We start from the raw sequence: 19,089 nt of genomic DNA on the forward strand, positions 1-19,089 counted from the left end.
AAGGGTTATGAAAATGTAGAAAAAATTTCCTGTTCTGAATATCTAAGCTAAATTCTAATGTTCAGCAACAGTATTCTTCCAACGCCCTCAAAAAGTGCATACACTGATGAAAGCCTTTCCATAATATATAAGCATTAACATTAAATGATATGACTAATTTGGACTCATCCCTGAGTCAAAACCCTGGGGTTGTGAAATTCACCTTTTTTTGTAAATCCTTTTCTGCTATTTCTAAATATGCATTTAGATTTTATATGGTATCAGCAAACTTAAAGAAGCCCTTCATATCCTTATAATCATTTTGGCACCACCCTGAAACCAAACCCTTACCCCTAGGATCATGAAATTTACAATTTTGATAAAGGACTACCTGCATCATCTAAATATCCATTTAGTTTCAATTTAGTATCAATAGCATTAAAGCAGATATCATTTATATATTTAGCACATATAAACTATACATACCAAGTTCGGCCCCCACCCTGGAGTCAGAATCTCTACCCTGGGGATTGATCCTGAAAGTTACAATTTTGGTAGAGCCCTTCCTGTTCTACATCACTATGCATTTAGTTTTTCTTAAAGATATGCAGGTGTAGAGAAGAAGATTTTTGAAAATTGCATGGCCAATTTTTGGCAGGTCCCCTCCCCCATCCCTAAGGCTTCCAGGGGTGTGTGTGTGTGTGCAGAAATCCTGAAATTTACATCCCCCTTGTCCCAAAGATGCTTCATACCAAATCTGAAAAGAATTGGAATAATAGTTATCAAGAAGAAGTTCAATTTGTTAACACACGACGATGGCCGACAACCAACTGCAATAGAAAATTAAATTAAACATCATCATTTTTGAGGGCATTGAAGTTTTAAGAATACTGTTGCTGAATATTAGAATCGAAACAATTAAAAATATGTTTAACAATTTAAAACTTTCAGTATTTGTAATGTCACGCCAGAACGGTGTATTTTAAAATTATCATAACATTATCTTTTATATCAATTAATATCGGGATTCGAGTTTTGGTTAAAAAATACTTTGGTCCACAACAGATGAAAACAAACATTTAGTAGTTTGTTTATGAGAGTTCCTGCAGTGGAGAAAATTTATTCAGAAAACACTGAAGATTTTACAGGACATGAAAGTCAGCTGTCATTTTGCAACCTTTACATGTCTATCTCATTTATGTATTTCCATGCATGAGATGTTGGGGTGTCATTTTGATTATGAATGTAAAAATTATGTCCACTAGTATGGAGTTTCTAAATTGTTATTAACACAATGATCAGTGTAACACTGCCCAGTAATTTATCTATTTTATGCAGGCATGATTGAGCCTGACTGGGAACAGCAAAGGAGGTATCAAAACTCATAATCATACTTACAGGAGAGTTTATTTTAAGATGTCAGGATGAATCAGTCATTAATTTTCAAAATATCATCTAGACTTTTAAATAATTTACCCCTGTTTTTGTTTTATACATGAATATGTATTTTTGAAGTTTTTGTATAATAAAAGAAAACCTCAGTTAATATGATATAAATTTTCTAATCTGATTGAAATACAGCGGTAACGGACAACTCATCAAACGACAACTCACCGAAGGCTACAACTCATCAAACGACAACTCACCGAAGGCTACAACTCACCAAAAGTCAACTAATCGAAAGTAAAACTCACCAACGCGACAAGTCATAGAAAGACAAGTCATGGATGACGACAACTCATCGACGTCACTTGCATTGAATAATAATAAAATAGAGAGAGAAAGAGAGAGAAAAGATTTGAACACTTTTCATTGTTTTGTTGTATTTCATCACTGTCACCCGAGACACCCTTCATCGGTCATTACAAAAGTAGTTTTAAATATGGCAAACTAACAACCCCGTTACTCCATTGAGCACTGGAACCTATATATACGCATTTTAGCCAATGACCCCAGCACAACTTTTTAGAAGGGTGGCATAGACCTTCTCATGCGTCGTAAGTGTATCACACCCCGACATTTACATATAGATCGATCTTCCCCGCAAGAACGAAATTATACAAGAAACAAAAAACATTTATACTATAGCATCTTCACTTTTTTCAAGGGTAGAAAATGGAAATTATCTAAAATACATTGAGGGCTTGGCACATATTTCTCATTGAACACTGAATATTGTGTTAAGTGAGTAAAAAAAAAACATAAACAAAATTATCATTCCCATATCTATTTTGACTAATTTCGATGGGTGTTGATAAATTGTCGTATCTATGAGATGTCCATTCGATGAATTGTCCTATCAACGAGTTGTCGTATCGATGAGTTGTCGTATCAATGAATTTTTTTCCGATGAGTTGTCTTTTGTTGATTTGTCATAAACCCCAAACTACAGATCTCTCAAATAGCTACTGCACTTGTGCTGTACACTTTTTGAGAGATCTGTATTTCAATTAGATTGTAAATTTTCTAAACCACTTAGCATTATCAGTTAACTGGTTAACATTGTTGCCATCCCATGCATTACCTGTAACCCATAAAAAAATCAGCCACTCCAGTTCCGATGGTGGAGGTCCCCGAATGTTTCCTCTGTCATTGGGATTACTGATATTGGTAGAGCACAGAATCAGGAGGATCAGGAACACGCCAAATGAAGCACTGTGGTAGAGAAATTTCATGAAGGGACTACGTAGGAGCTGTCCAATCTTACTACGAGGAAAAATAAGGTAGTACACAGCCATGAAAGGTACAATCAGGATCAGCCCCATGCACAGCAGGAACTTGGTCAAGCCATTCCTCTTCCTCCATCCTGGGAGACCCTCATACCAGATCGAGGTCAACAGCTGCTGACAATGAGGGTGGGACACAAACTAAAAGTAATGAGATTTCTGTAATTGTTGCAGAATAATTCATGACAAAGTTCCATAAATCTAAAAAAAAAAATTAGTGATGAACTTGATTTGTAAGCATACATTCGCAAAACACACACATACTGTACCACATTTCAGCTTTCTATTTAATCAAAGCATGGAAAGAGGCATATAGCTAGGACTATTTGAATGTGTAGGCAAAGGAATACAATCGAAGGTTTCACTGAAGCGACAAGGGGGTGAGGTGGGTGCAGGAGGGGTAGCTATGAGAAATTTTTTAGAAATAAGGACTCATTTGCACTGCTCTGAGCATTAAGATAATTGCAATAGACATAAAATATCATACAACTTTTCAAAGATCTTTAACTGAACAAAGAAAAATTTGTTTCTAAAGGTAACTCATCACATGCTTTGGCATCCCCTCAAGCCTTAACGGACCCTTTTCCAGTTTCATATGAAAGCCAAGACAAAAAGTCTTTCACAATTAGATGTTACTGGGCATATTTAATATACATTTATATAAAAGTGAGATAATATTTCTAGTTTTGATTTACCATATTTTACTAATTATCACTTCATACTTCGCTCGGTCCAACGGTGACACTATTATACATATTAATATCAGGTTATGCAGTGCAGGAATTAAATGATACAGCGTAACTGGTCGTTTTAAAAATACAACATTAACCGAATACTATTACCATGATTATGCAGGATTTTTAAAAAACCAAAATATTTCATTTTACAACAACTTTTCAAAGACCCGCAGATTTGTTTTAATGTTTTGTATACTAATTCACTTTCAAATTTGATGAAAATTCAAAGTAGCCCCCCCCCCCCTCCCCTTGCTTGTCATAAGAGGCGACTAAATGGGGCGGTCCTTCGGATAAGACCGCAAAAACCAAGATCCTGTGTCACAGCAGGTGTGGCACGATCAAGATCAAGATCCCTCCCTGCTCAATGGCCATAAGCGCCAAGCATAGGCCTAAATTTTGCAGCCCTTCACCGGCAGTGGTGACGTCTCCATATGAGTGAAATATTCTCGAGAAGGACGTAAAACAATATTCAATCAATCAATCAATGTCCTTACATTGATGCAATTCTGATTTAAGAATTTCTCCTTTGCAATTATCTGGAATCTGGTTTTTTGATTCAGACGTAATGTTTTCATAATCTGAATAGGTAGGCACTTTACTTTCCTTGTTGGGTTTATTTGTGGTACTGTCTTCATTCGATACAGATTTACAATTCAAATTTTGGTGGTTGATAAACTTATCCATGAAAGAAAACATCAATTACACACTTGATTTGTTTAATTTTCTATCAACTAAAGACAAGCACATTGATGACATGTAGAATGTATAGTAAAAAGAAAACGTTTAACGGAATAATAATTTTGTTTATGATTTTAACAACTAGAAATATACATGTATATATTTTGTTCAAAATTTTATGGGGGGAAAGTGTAACATTTGAAAAATCGGGCCTAATGAAGCTACGCCCCTGATGGTGAAAACAGTGCAGAAAAAGTTATGACAGACACAAACAGAAGGAAAGGAAACTAGTCATCCGGCCCCCAATGGAGAACCAGCAGATGTTTACAGGTTTTTATATACATATTTTTGTTTTTATGGAATGTGTTCTTGATGTAGAGAGATCATCTACAAACTGAAGTAAGTGGCCCAAAAATTAGTGCCATGTTAATGATGCAAGAGTACCCCTCTCAAACTTTGTGAATTGGATGCTGTTGGTTTTTTGTGGCCATCATTACATCCAATATTACAGCTGCATGGACTGATATTTCAAAATTTCATCTTAATCAAATGTACTTGATTTTAAGTAATGACTCAATGTCTCTCGTTAGCAATGTTTCTAACGTTTTTATTGGTGCACTTGAGTTTGTTACCAAATGATCTTGTATCATAGTCCATTCATAAACAACCTTCATGCCCAATATGAGCTTCCACAGTTCTTGAAAAGTGTTGGTAAGGTCAGATTATTAACAACAACAAAAAAGAAATGTTTGTAAAACATCTATGCCCCCCATGGTGCAAAATTAAAATGGGTTATACACATACATCATTTAAATGATAGTAGTGCCAATTAACCATTTCGAAATATTGAGCAGACAATATCTTCCTAGATGTCCAGAAAGGATTGACCACGTGAACTAAAAATCAATAGGGGTAATCTACTCTTTATGCAGTACCAGTGTACCAAGTTTGGTGACAATCAAGTAAATGATTCTTAAAATATAGGAGACAATATATTTCTATGTCCAGTTTAACCCTTGACCTTTGACCTAGTGACTTCAAAATCAATAGGGGTCATCTTCTCCATAAGATATACCAGTGTACCAAGTTTGATGTCTGTCAAGCAAAGGGGCTCTCAAGATATTGAGTGGACAGTGTCTTCCTATGTCCAAAGTAGATTGACCCTTGACCTTTTGACATGAAAATCAATAGGGGTTCTCTTCTTCTTGTAAACAACCCATATATGAAATATCAATATGATGAAATGAATGGTTCTCAAGATATTGAGTGTACCAAGTTTGGTGTCAATCAAGCAAATAATTCTTAAAATATAGGACACAATATCTTACTATGTCCAGTTCAACAATTGACTTTTGACCTCAAAATCAATATGGGTCATCTTCTCCTGAAGATGTACCAGTATACTAAGTTTGATGTCTGTCAAGCAAAGGGTTCTCAAGATATTGAATGGACAGTATATTCCAATGTCCATTTTGACCCTTGACCTTTGACCATGTGACCTCAAAATCAATAGGGGTCATCTTCTCCTGAAGATGTACCAGTGTACCAAGTTTGATGTCTGTCAAGCAAAGGGTTCTCAAGATATTGAACGGACAGTATATTCCTATGTCCAGTTTGACCCTTGACCTTTGACCATGTGACCTCAGAATCAATAGGGGTCATCTTCTTCTGAAGATGTACTGGTGTACCAAGTTTGATGTCTGTCAAGCAAAGAGTTCTCCAGATATTGAATGGTCAGTACATTCCTATGCCCAGTTTGACCCTTGACCTATGCCCATAAGATCAACAGCAGTCATCTACTCCTTAGGATGTACCAGTGTGCCAAGTTTGATGTCTTTCAAGCAAAGGGTTCTCATGATATTGAGCGGACATTATATTCCTATGGCCAAACTAGATTGACCTTTGACCTTTTGACCTGAAAAACAATAGGGGTCCTCTTCTACTCATAACTAACCCACATATGAAATATCATTATCATCAAGTGAATGGTTCTCAAGATATTGAGCGGACAACATGAGGTCTACTGACCGACCGACAGGTGCAAACCAATATGCCCTAGCTCTTCTTTGAAGGGGGGGGGCATAAATATGATTATAATATGTCATTTATAAAGTCTCCCAAATGAAACACAGGGTCTATCTAAGTTATCTTTATAATACACGTACCAGTTTCTTGTGTATATAGCTTTGTAGAAACAATCATTTAATCATCATTGTTGAGTGTATCTCAACTGTTTTCAAGAATTTCTGATTTGAAGAAGCTGGGGACGATCCCTCAGAAATTAAGAATATATCTAGCTTACAGGTATGCCATGACCTACTATACCCAGACTTTCTCGTTGTTTGCAGCTCAGAGGTGTCAGGGGTTGTCTTTCTTTATCCATAGAAATTATACAAATCTCAACAGAGAATCTAACCTATAGAACTATAAACCTATAGACCTATAAACAAGGACAATGCAGCATGAAATTGTAAAAACTTTAAACACATGCACAATATCCGTTTTTACCAAAGTAATTCATTTTACTGTTTTGATTTTGGATGTACAAGGAAAATTGGGGGGGGGGGGGGGGGGGAATTGCCAAATCAAATTTTTGAAAAATGAAAAACAGAGTCTTGAGATATTCATGAAGTACATGAAAAATTCATTTACAATACATTTTCAAAATCATCAAATTGAATGGTGCAGAAGTCAAAATAAAGAGAGATTATGAGGAAAATGTAAAAATTCAGAATCCCACATTTTACTTTTGGAATAATCAGGTCAGCCAGAAAGCTTTTCAGGTGAAAATGAAGTTGATCAGATCTATCATCTGACAACATAACAATTTACCAAGTACTGTCTTGACCCTTGAACAAGATGTGTTTGTGAAATATACAGTGCTCCAAGGTCAAAGGTCACAAGAAGAAAAACTCGATACACAAAAACTTGGTACCAAAAGAAAGGTTTTGTTACAATGAATACATATACAGTAAAACTTAGTTATAGCGAAGTCCTGGGGACCTTTTGATTTATCTGTAATTTGTTGTATCATATAACGAATTCATAAAAACATCGCAAGGGAAGTAAATGTCCTTTTTATTTTCCTTCACGTTGGGACTACCAGATATGCTTATTGAAGTGGTTGATACAAAACTTATTTTGAAGACCAGATAGTGCAAAGAAAATTTTTACTGACCATAATTTCATTAACAACATTAATTTCTATGAATTTGGTACTAAAAAAAAAATTGCTATGATATTACTAAATTTCATCATTTTTTTTACCTCCATGGAACACAAAATTGATTCATTATATCCATAAATTCATCATATCTGAATTTGTTATTCCCGTAAAATTTTACAAACAATTATTAAAACTGTAAATGAACCCTTGACCTTTAACCTTGTGACCTCAAAATCAATAGAAATAAAGTACTTCATAAGGGACACCCAGTGTACTGTATTGGTCTAGATAGCTCAGTGATTAGAGCACCTGACTAGTCATGCAGGGGTCCCTGCCAGTCCAGCCATACATTTTCTCTTCTATACTACAGTTGAATGCCATTGACCACCCCTGCACTGCAGGTTGTCCTGCCAGGATCTGAAAAGAATCTGGGTTGTGTGTCTTCAAGAGTGAAGATGAATTCAAGGAGGGAGGAATGTAGTAGAGCTACTGTGTATGTAGAGCACCTGACTAGTAATACAGGGGTCCCGGGTTTGATTCCCAGTCCAACCACAAATTTTCTCCTCTCCTACAAAACAGTACCAAGCTTGAAGTCTATCCAGCAAATGGTTCTCAAAATATGGAGCAGACAATATTTTGCAGAAGCCAGTATGAAGTATCATAGAGCCGCTGCATTTATCTGCAATAGAAGCGAATCAAAAGGAATGGAATTGCACCACTTAAATCACTAACACTTCCACAATTACTTATTAGAATTGATGGCAGCATTAATCATTGCACGATTGGGAAGTCCCTTGCACAATTCATTGCCAGAAATGGATATTCTATACTTCTCAGACAAACCGTGCTACACTGGTTGTTTAGCAAGAAACTGTTGAGAAGGTTGGTGTCAAACAGAATTACTGAAATTCATGAATTATGCCATATATTCACATGGAAATACTGTCCCACACATAACCTGCTGATCAACTGACTTGAGGACTAGACGAGGCTTCATTCATGAATAGTACTTCATGGTACGTCATGGATTTGCGACAGAGAAGTATGGCCAAGTTGGAACCCCCAAACCAACCTCAGTATATTCGGTAGTGGAGACACTGTGAAGAGGAAGGCTTATATAGGTGTTGCCTGCTGCCTAATCCTTATTATGTTATTCGTAATAAAATACTGTTTAAATTAACTCTGAAGAGGAATGTATGACAACATTGTAGGACCTTGCTGCTACACCTAAACATTGAACGTATTGAGATTCAGCAATTATAGAAAACTATTACATGTAATCACATATGTATTGTGATTGTAGAAAATTACCAACATCACCTATCCAACAGAAAATTTGTCATTGGACCGTCCTCCTCTTAGTTTAATAATTGTGAACTCATTTTTTTTTATTTGAATAGAACTGTTGATTTATCTTATCTTTTAAATATTCTATTATTCGTTTTATTATATAACCATCAATGTTCCGGTTTTCGATACTGCTGATTTCACAGAGTGTGATCCGATGTTCCGGATCACCATACTGTGGTTTTCTGATTCCATATCAGTATCCTCTGAAACTGATGACGTCTCAAGGCATCAACACAACGTTTTTTGTGGGAAATATTGACCGAGTCAAAAACAAAGCTGCGTACACAAAATATAATTTCACTGTATGTCTGTGTTTATGGTAATTTGGAATACATTTATTATCTTATAAACTTTAACATGGATTTAAATATACATAAAAAGGTATATCATAAATTTATCATTACTAATACTACTAGTACTGTAACAGTAACTTGATCCGAAGAGTTGGATCACGTCTCATTGACAGGTGCAGATCATCAGATCAAACTCGACGCAAAGCGTCTCATGTGATCTGCTGATCCACGCCTGCCAACTCAACGTGATCCAACTCTTTGGATCAAGTTACTGTAGTAATGATAATTATATATACAGTAAAATATCTGTATCTCGAATATGGTTTATCTCGAATACCCCGCCTGAGTCGAAGTCGACCGCCGGTCCCGGCCGTTTTGCCTATATCAATGATTTTAAAAACTTCTGATATTTCGAACACGGTAATCTCGAATACTACGCTTATGTCGAAGTATTTTCAAGGTCCGATACCCTAAATTCACCTGGTTTATCTCGAAGTCCAGTCAATTTTCCGCTCTGCCAGGTATTGGCGTCGTTAAATCACACCCGTGGCTACATCAATTATAATTAATGACCGCTAATCCACGCTCGCCTTTTCAGAGTAGACCCAGGTCGCCATAAATGGTTCAACAGCTTGGGTGATTAGTGTAGCCTTCCAACATTACAGCTAAAGTTCACCGCCAATTACGAAGTAACACACCCGATTCCATTGATGGTGTTTTGATTGACACACGCTCTATCATTAACATGTGGGTTAGATAAACGTACAAAATCGTCGAAGTACGCTTGAAGGTAATGCTCGTAATAACGATAATGCATTTAATAATACACGCTTCATCATTAAAACTAGTACAGCTAGAGAAAACACGAAAATTTATTTAATAAACATCTAAAAGTTTGGTTTTTCTTTTAATCCGTCTTTTTTGTTTCTTATGTGATAGGTTATTTCATTACAACTCAATAACTACATCCCAGTCGAGCCTGGACATCAGTAAACTTAAAGCAACCAGGCACGATCATCTTAATTTTGAAACACATTGTGAATTTAATTGGATGTTTATATATATTTAAAAAAAAACAACGAAATGTTTGTCTTTGAAATTCCACAATATTAATTTATCAACTTGTATTAAACTATAAGAAACGGCAACGGGGTTTTTGTTTATAATGCAAATCCCATACTATGCATCAAATATCCTCCTTCAAAAAAATAAATAAATATCCAAGATCGATTTTGAATATCTCGAACCCCCGGATATCTCGAAGTTTTTTCGTGGTCCCTCGGACTTCGAGATAGAGATATTTTACTGTATATATATATATATGCCCGTAGTGTCATGGATTAGCTGTGCTTTTCTATCATGCTAATGCTATTGTGACGTCATAAAGCTTAATTTGTATGATGTTATGTTGCTAATAGTAAATAATGACAGTTTTAGATAAACCACTATAACAATCAGACTTTCTCGTTCAATGTTAACCACTAAGTAGTAACACGTACATAAAAGAAAACATTTTACATGAGTTAGCTTATACACACATACATGTAAACTAACATGTAGGCCCGTCCTTGTGTATATGTCATTTGACATCAAGATAAAAATTCAAAATACCATCAAATTTACTATTGAACGTAAGGTAATAATAAATTCATTTAAAATAGAAGACTTAGGGTTTGCTAAACTGGAAATGGGTTTTGGCCTGGTTTCAGATCATGTATTAGATCTAGTATCAAATATTCCATTACTCCAATGTCCGTAGAGAAAAGCCATCCCTGAGAGTTGACCAGATATCCTATAAGTATGAATGGCAAGAGTTTTGTAAGAAAATCACTGAAACGTACACTGTAAACCAACATTTATTCCCAAGGACTTTATTTGATTTACTTTGATAATTACATAAATAGTTATTCATATATCTGAAATAACAGGTGTAAAAAAAAAAATTATAGACAGAAAATAGGAATGTCCTAAGTTTTTTTTTTTTTTTGTAATAGACACAATAGATAGATTCTAATAGATACAATATTGTCATTTTGTAACTGACACTCTGTCTTCTCTATTCTATTATAAATGGCTGCTGACCTATATTTTTATGTTGCATCTCACATAGAGATCCGGCCGATTCACCAAATAAAATTTAATGAAAACATGCTTTATGTATGCTTCATTTTACCATGAGATCAATGTTGTCTAAGGGATAATATAGATGTTTTGTATGTATATACAAACAATATCATCAAAATTCATAAATCAGGGCTCATGCAGTCTTAAAAGAACTACTGTTTCAGGTAAATTTGGCATTTCTGAGGAATATTTAGTGGAAATTTCTTTTAAAAATAGTTTGAAATATCAGCGTTTTATTTTTTTTGGTACAATTTCATTTCAAAAGTATATCATTTAAATGAATAAAATTTTGGAGAAAGAAATGTTGGAGAATTTTCATGTACATGTACTGAATTTTATTTTACTGCAAGAATAATGCACCACTAATCATGTACAAAAATTTGGAGGCTTTCACCAAACATGTATAGTAATGAAGTACAAATTTTCTTTTAATGCCATCTTTTTTCAGTTAATTTGAACAACAATTTTGGTTTATGCATGTGAACACGCACATATACTTAGACATCAGCTTTCTATAGTATCAGTGGCTTGATAGCAATTACATAACTGAAACACACATTGAGGACTGGAATCTGAGTGAATCAATGCCAGATACAACAGTCTATATGCCTCATAACAAATTTATCCCATGAGAATTTTACATTAATTTCTCTGAAAAAAGTTATCTGTTTTTATCCAATAGTTACATAATTACATCTCCAAATGGGAAAGATTTACCAGGTACATGTTATCTGATATCTCTGTGTTTGGGAGACATGGGGGGAGTTGGGGGTCAGATGTGTATAGGCCACATAGATAACCTGCATTACAGCATTTTCTAGTGTAAAATATTATGATACCAATTATGTCCCTTCCAATTTCATTAGAAACCAGAGATCATGGTGTAAACAGACTAGAACCTATACACAACATAAAAATGCTTACAAATCAATTTCAAGTTATACCATTGTGGTTCCTCAGAAGATTTTCAAAGATTTTTCCTTATATCATTCCTTTGTAGAAAACATTGCTCCACCCTTGGACCTGGCATCATGGACATTATTGGTATGAACAAACCTGAATCTACACTTTATAAAGATACTTACATATCAATCTGAAAAATGGTACCTGTGTAGTTTTTCACAGATTTTCAAAGAATTTTCTCATGAAACTCCTAGCTACTGTGTCCCCATTCAGAATCAAGAGGTTGTAATATGTACAAATTGAATCTACACTACATGAGGGTGCCTGCATATTAATTTGTATCCTAGTGGTTCCTGAGTTTTTAATTGAGAAGATAATTTTAAAATTATTTCCCCTACATATTCCTAGGTGAAACTTGCAACCCATATTACAGCCCCATCAGTGGCTATGTTTGAATAAATTTGAATCTACATAATATGAGGATGCTTGCATATCAATTAACAAGAGGTCCATGGGCCACATCACTCACCTGAGTCACCTTTAAAGATTTTCCCTATATATTCGCATGTAAAACTTTGATACCTATTCTGGTCCAAACACCCCCCCCCCCCTATGGGGGGAGGGGGGGGGGGGGCATCGATTTTTACAAATTTGAAACTGTACTATATGTCAGAAAACTTTCATATAAATGTAAACTTTTCTGGCCCAGTGGTTCTTGAGAAGATTTTTAAAGATTTCCACTATATATCTGTATGTAAAACTTTGATCCCCTATTGTGGCACCACCCTACCCCAGATGGCAATGGTTTTAACAAACTTAAATCGGCATTATATCAGGAAGCTTTCATGTAAATGTAAACTTTTCTGGCCCAGTGGTTCTTGAGAAGAAGATTTTAAAAGATTTTTCCTGTATGTTCCTATGTAAATCTTTGATCCTCTATAGTGGCCCCATCCAACCTCCGGGGCCATGATTTGAACAAACTTAAATCTGCATTATATCAGGAAGCTTTCGTGTAAATGTAAAATTTTCTGGCCAAGTCGTTCGTGAGAAGAAGATTTTTAATGATTTTCCCAATATATTCCTATGAAAATCTTTGACCCCCTATTGTGGCACCACCCTACCCTCGGGGGCCATGGTTTTAACAAACTTGCATCTACACTATGTCAGGAAGCTTTCATGCAAATATAAACCTTTCTAGTCCTGTGGTTCTTGAGAAGAAGATTTTTAAAGATTTTCCCTATATATTTGTATGTAAAACTTTGATCCCCTATTGTGGCCCCATCCTACCCCCAGGAGCCATGATTTTAACAAACTTGAATTTGCACTATGTCAGGAAGCTTTCATGTAAATCTGTACTTTCCTGGCCCAGTGGTTCTTGAGAAGATTTTTAAAGATTTTCCCTATATATTTGCACGTAAATCTTTTATCCCATATTGCGGCCCCATCCTACCCCCGGGGACCATAGTTTTACCAAATTTGAATCTGCACTATGTCAGGAAGCTTTCATATGAGTTTCAGCTCTTCTGGCCCAGTGGTTCTTGAGAAGAAGATTTTTAAATTACCCCACCCTATATTTGAATTTTTGTAATTATCTCCTCAGCTTTGAAAGGGACAAGGTTCTTCATTTGAACAAACTTAAATCCCCTTCACCCAAGGATACTTTGTGCCAAGTTTGGTTCCGGAGAAGATGAAAATGTGAAAAGTTTACGACAACACCAATGACAGACAATGGACACATTTCAATCAGAAAAGCTCATTTGAGCCTTTGGCTAAGGTGAGCTAAAAACTCACAGCCTGGAGTGAATCTTCAGAAGATTTTTCTTATATTCTTGTATAATCCAATGTAAAACTTTACACCCTCTTGTGACCCTATCCTGACCCCCAGGGTCATGTTATTAAGAACAAACTAGAATCTACACTTAAAATGAGGATGTTTGTATATTAATCTGACACGCTGTATCATTTTTCCCTATATAATCCTATGAAAAACTTGGAACCCTTCCTCTGGCCCTGAATCTATTCCAAGAGCCATATGATGCCATTTTTTTTTCTTTCCGCAAAATCATTAACTTATCAAACTTTGCACATGATAAAAATATATCTTTGGTAAAAATTTTATTCACTGGGTACAATAAAAAATTTAGTAAACTATCTGATAGTGAAAAATATATATGTATTTTATATGAATAATAAATTATTTTTTTAATTGTTGCCCTTTTGAAGGGCAATGACTCAAATGATGACCATTTTCTCTACTGTATGATTCCCTGATATAAGTGATATCCACAATTAATTCATATAATTTATATATTGATATGTGAACATTAAAGTTTTTGTTATTTTAACCAGTCTTACGCATGTACTTTTTTAATGCTGTTTCATGAAAATGTGTAATTTTCTGATGTTAAAATTATACTTGTTTTTATGCCTGACATCTTTAAAAGGTGGCAACATATATATTTTCTTTGATTATTGATTAAAGTAAATTATATTAATGAATGGAAATCAACACAGTTTTTCTAGTTTAAACCTAAAATGGTACCTGAACCCTAAGGTCATGAATCATAAATTTGGTAGAGGGCTTACCCGGTAATATCCATTAAAAACATGTAAACATTTTGATCATTATAATCATGCTAATGATTTGGCTGCTTGATATCCAAGAGTTCAGAAAATCTTTAAAGGTTACATTAATCCTGGTGGTTTTTGGCCACATCCCTCTGGCCCCTGGGAGGAAGAGACCATGAAATTCACAGTATTTGTGAGAAGAAGTTGAAAATGTTCAAAAGTTTATGACCTATGCATGACAGACAAAAACAGACCTAGAAATAGGTTGAAATTGATTTAGCCATTCCAGAGAAGTTGAAAATGTTCAAAAGTTTACGACTAACCGGACGATTAACAATGACTGAGATAGCGATAGGTCACCTGATGAGTGACTCAGGTGACCTAAAATTAAACATATCACATAACTATGAATGAGTAGAGAGCTCTATAGTATTATGACTTCTTTCTAATCCTCTCTTAAAGCTGACATGAATTAATAAATACGTACACCTTTTTCATCTTATCCGCCATATTTCTCTCAGGTAGCCTAATTTACTCTACCCGTATATACCCCAAATGTGAATGTCACACCTGAGTGATTTTTCTAGGTGGACTCGACCAGTGCACATCTCCGATAGTAATATATAGGGAAATGCGAAACAAATAAAATCACATTTTAAAACATTATGCTTTGCTCAAAGTTACAAAATATTTATTGTATACCAATGCAACATTCCGAAAGATTAGATAATTTAGAAAAAAAATGCACAAAAAAGTTTTTCTTGCATACTTGCAAGTGCAAGCAAGTATTTGCAGTTTCTTATGAAATAAATGCGAAGAAATCATTTGCCAATTACATACTGATAGAATGGAATAAGCAAAGAGCATAAAATATATTATTTATATCAATTCTTGCAAAATACAGGTCCATGCCATATGATATCTAATGCACATGGCATATTCGCCACAAAAAACACCGTATCAAATACGGACGTCTATTCAACAGGTATCGGAGATGTGCACTTACCGAAAATATTAGATTCTCTTTATTCTGATAAATCCACGAAACAAAATGATAAACTCCATTTGTATCTCGTTAGAACTTTACAACACGTTGTCATTCTATTATACAGACTGCGACACACTTCACCCGTGCCAAATAGGGTGTCTTCAATCTGGGGAGATGTCAGAGTCGAAAATTTTTCCTGCATTCAATGCTTGTCTGGTCGAAGTTTTGCAGTTGATAGAAACCGGGAATCTAATCATATACATTGAGCATCTGGTTGGATATATTGCGTGCTCAATTCAAAATTTATCGATGATCATATACAAATTTGGATATACAAATAAGGGAATAATGATCGAAAATATACATCTGTTTAAAAATGCGGGTATTACATTTGTAATCCATAATAAACAGTTGATTACACAAAGACACATATAAAAGGAAATGTATAAACGAAAATATAGTTTTATTGTTTCATTGGGAACCACATAATTATTTACGGTCTCTGTATGTCCATATTCATTGATTGAACAGGAGAGAGAGAGAGAGAGAGAGAGAGAGAGAGAGAGAGAGAGAGAGAGAGAGAGAGAGAGACTGTCCTACTTCGATGTACAATATCATTTCACAGAAGGAAAGAAAATTGATCACTGATATAATGGTAAGCTTACAAGCATTCAAAAATTCCAGCTATTTAAAAATTTGTTATTGACAATATATTAAAAACTTACAGGAGTTGATGCTTATAATTGAATTCATTACAAATTCAAAAAATATATATATACCAGTTTAAACTGCATGTAGAAAATACTGACTTTGTATGTTAGAATAACGGGAAAAAGTAAATTGTCAAAAAAGTGGGGAGAGCAGACCAGGCCAGCCTCCCTGCCCCACCCCAACCCCCTGTATACGTGCCTGAAACAACATATCAATTCGTGTTGAAAGAAAGGAGCATATTTGCATTTCATTAAATTCCAAAGGAGCCCGAATTTATGTGTTCTCCTATTAATTATTTTGTATGCAAGATTCGTTCCCGGATTTAGAATCATGCTTTCAGTCAGAGCAGAAATGAATTAATTTTGAAGTACATCTAGTTTGAATGCAAATGTGGGGTTCCTTCTTTTAATTTCATCAGACTCATTAGAACCCCCTCCCCCAAACTATGCAGCTTTGTTTTTATTGATATCTAAATCGGCATATGAATCCGGATACAAATTATATGGTGTTTTTTCGTGATCATATAGATATCGATACTAGAAAATGTTTATACTCTTGCCTTTTGCATATCCTACTAATGCATTACAGTAGATTGACACTGCATCATATCAAATAAAACCTCAACACGAATTTTACTGATTTATGAATACTAACATCTTATCGAATACATTTGGATATGAAATTTCGACGTACAGCGGTATGTCTATTTTCAGAATATATCCATTGCGCCAGATCTACGAAATGAAAATAATCATTATGGCATGTTACAGAAACGTTAAAACACACATGCTATAGTCCTGCAATGCATGCATGCGATTTTTCTGAATACATGTATTTATGTATTCGTGAATGAAGTTCCTACGCTTAAAACTATCTTGGCCTTTATGCATTATGTTTTGTGATTTTGGTTTACCATTCCTTACACTGTAAATGAAGGAAAACTTGGTAAAGGGTGCAATTCTACACCATACAATTAGTATGCATGTATGTGTTGAAAAGTAAAATGTACATGTAATAACCAGACATGTATCGTCATTTTTCATGGGGTGGGGGAGGGGGGGGGGGTTTACAGGATGAAAAAAATGGAAAATTGGATTCTTCAAAATTTCTTGCCATTCAAAATAATAATTAAAAAAGATGAACGAAAACAGCAATAAAATAAAACAAAAAACCCAAACAAACCAAGATGTTTTATCAGATGTTCAAAGTCCTAAAGTGGGGGTGAAGGGTTAAAAGAGTCTTTTACTTTGACTGCCTCAATAATTTCCCCCTACACTTCATTTTCTTCCATCGTTGGGGGTGGGATGGGGTGATTAGAGTCCTCTACTATGAGTGCCTCATAATATCTTCATTTTCTTAATTGGGGATGGTGTGTGTCTTCTACTATTATATCAGAACTTTCAAGCTGGGGTCAAGTTTGGGGGGGGGGGGGTTGTCACCCAATATATTTTTTACTTGCATTACAAAATAACGGCCTCTCACTTCTGTCGGCGCGGGTTCGAAACCCGCTCGCGCCGATTGGTGAGAAAGTTTCCCAGTTTACTTTCGGAAGGTCGGTGGTCTCTTCCCAGGTACATTGTATCTGGTTTCTCTCTTCCACCAACAAAAACTGGGTGCCACCAGATAACTGAAAAATTGTTGAGTGTGGCGGAAAACATTAGAAAAAAAATGGATATTGTTATCAAAAGTGGGGGACAGACACTCTTGTCCCCTCCCCTTGATTCTAAGTACTTTGTACTTGACCTTTGTATTTGGGGGAGGGCCTACATAGGCTATGCCTGTTGCCCAATCCTGTTGAGCTTCTCAATAAAATATGTTTAAATAAAAAAACAATTCTATGTGCTTGATAACTACGCATATGATAAACTCTCAATTATTACATTTTGCATTACTACAATTTGCGTCGAGTTCAACGTAGAATGTAATAAAGCAAAATGGCATAGATATATAAGATCTATTGAGCGCCGAATTAGCATAAAATGAAGTAATTGAAAATAACATTATTTAAAGATATGTTTAATTTTTAATTATTGCGTGCTTTAAATGAATCAAATAAATCTGTATTATCAATTAATGAGAGCAATATTGAGTTACTGTTCTCTTATATTGAATTAACGATATCATTTGTCTTAATAAGAGCACGATTATTACAAGATCATCGTTTGAATCTCTCTCTCTCTCTCTCTCTCTCTCTCTCTCTCTCTCTCTCCATACACTCATGCAGTGTTGTATATGCAAATTATCTTTGCACAAAGGATTTATGTGCCTAAATGATATCCTGATTTATAAATCTGCAATACTCTGATAAGTAAATCATACAGTATAAGGATTCATGCACAATACAGGGTAACTATTCTACTCTGATACTTCCCCTGATTGAAGATAGCTGATCGGCACGGGCTATGTGTGTCGCAGTCTGTACAATGGACAATGTTGTTTACTGTTGGAATACAAATGGAGTGTATCGTTTTGTTTCATGGATTATGCTAATAAAGGGAGTTTTACTACTACTTTGAGTATTTTCGACAAGTGTACACGTACATTTGTACATCCTCGGTCCTTTACAGATATTACGAGTAGACCCAGGTAAATAGTCATCCGCATTCGATGCTTTTTCATGACGAGCGTACATGACCATGTCTTCTTTATACGTACAGTAGCATTTATGTATTTGCATTTTGCTTGAAGTAAGTGTGAATGGTATAGATTTTATACCCTTTGCTTATTCCGTTTCATCAATAGATCTAGATAATAGATGAAATATTTCTCCGCGTTTTTGTATAGTTTTGACATATTTATTGCAAATGTACGCACATTCACGTAAAGAAAAGGCATTCTATATTTATTTATCCAAAGCTTTTAGAAT

At 35.1% G+C, this 19,089-nt stretch overlaps 1 protein-coding gene across 3 annotated transcripts in view; it reads right to left on the reverse strand.

The window, feature by feature from the left end:
• LOC125680343 (transient-receptor-potential-like protein) overlaps window positions 1-19,089 on the reverse strand; it is a 66,021-nt gene that overhangs the window by 17,559 nt on the left and 29,373 nt on the right. For all 3 annotated transcript variants that reach the window (XM_056154555.1, XM_048919832.2, XM_048919831.2), the window contains one exon: window positions 2,504-2,846. In XM_056154555.1, the coding sequence (XP_056010530.1) occupies window positions 2,504-2,846 (343 nt within the window). The remainder of the gene's footprint in view (window positions 1-2,503; window positions 2,847-19,089) is intronic.

Source organism: Ostrea edulis, chromosome 2 (assembly GCF_947568905.1).
Source record: "Ostrea edulis chromosome 2, xbOstEdul1.1, whole genome shotgun sequence".
Lineage (NCBI taxonomy): Eukaryota > Metazoa > Mollusca > Bivalvia > Ostreida > Ostreidae > Ostrea > Ostrea edulis.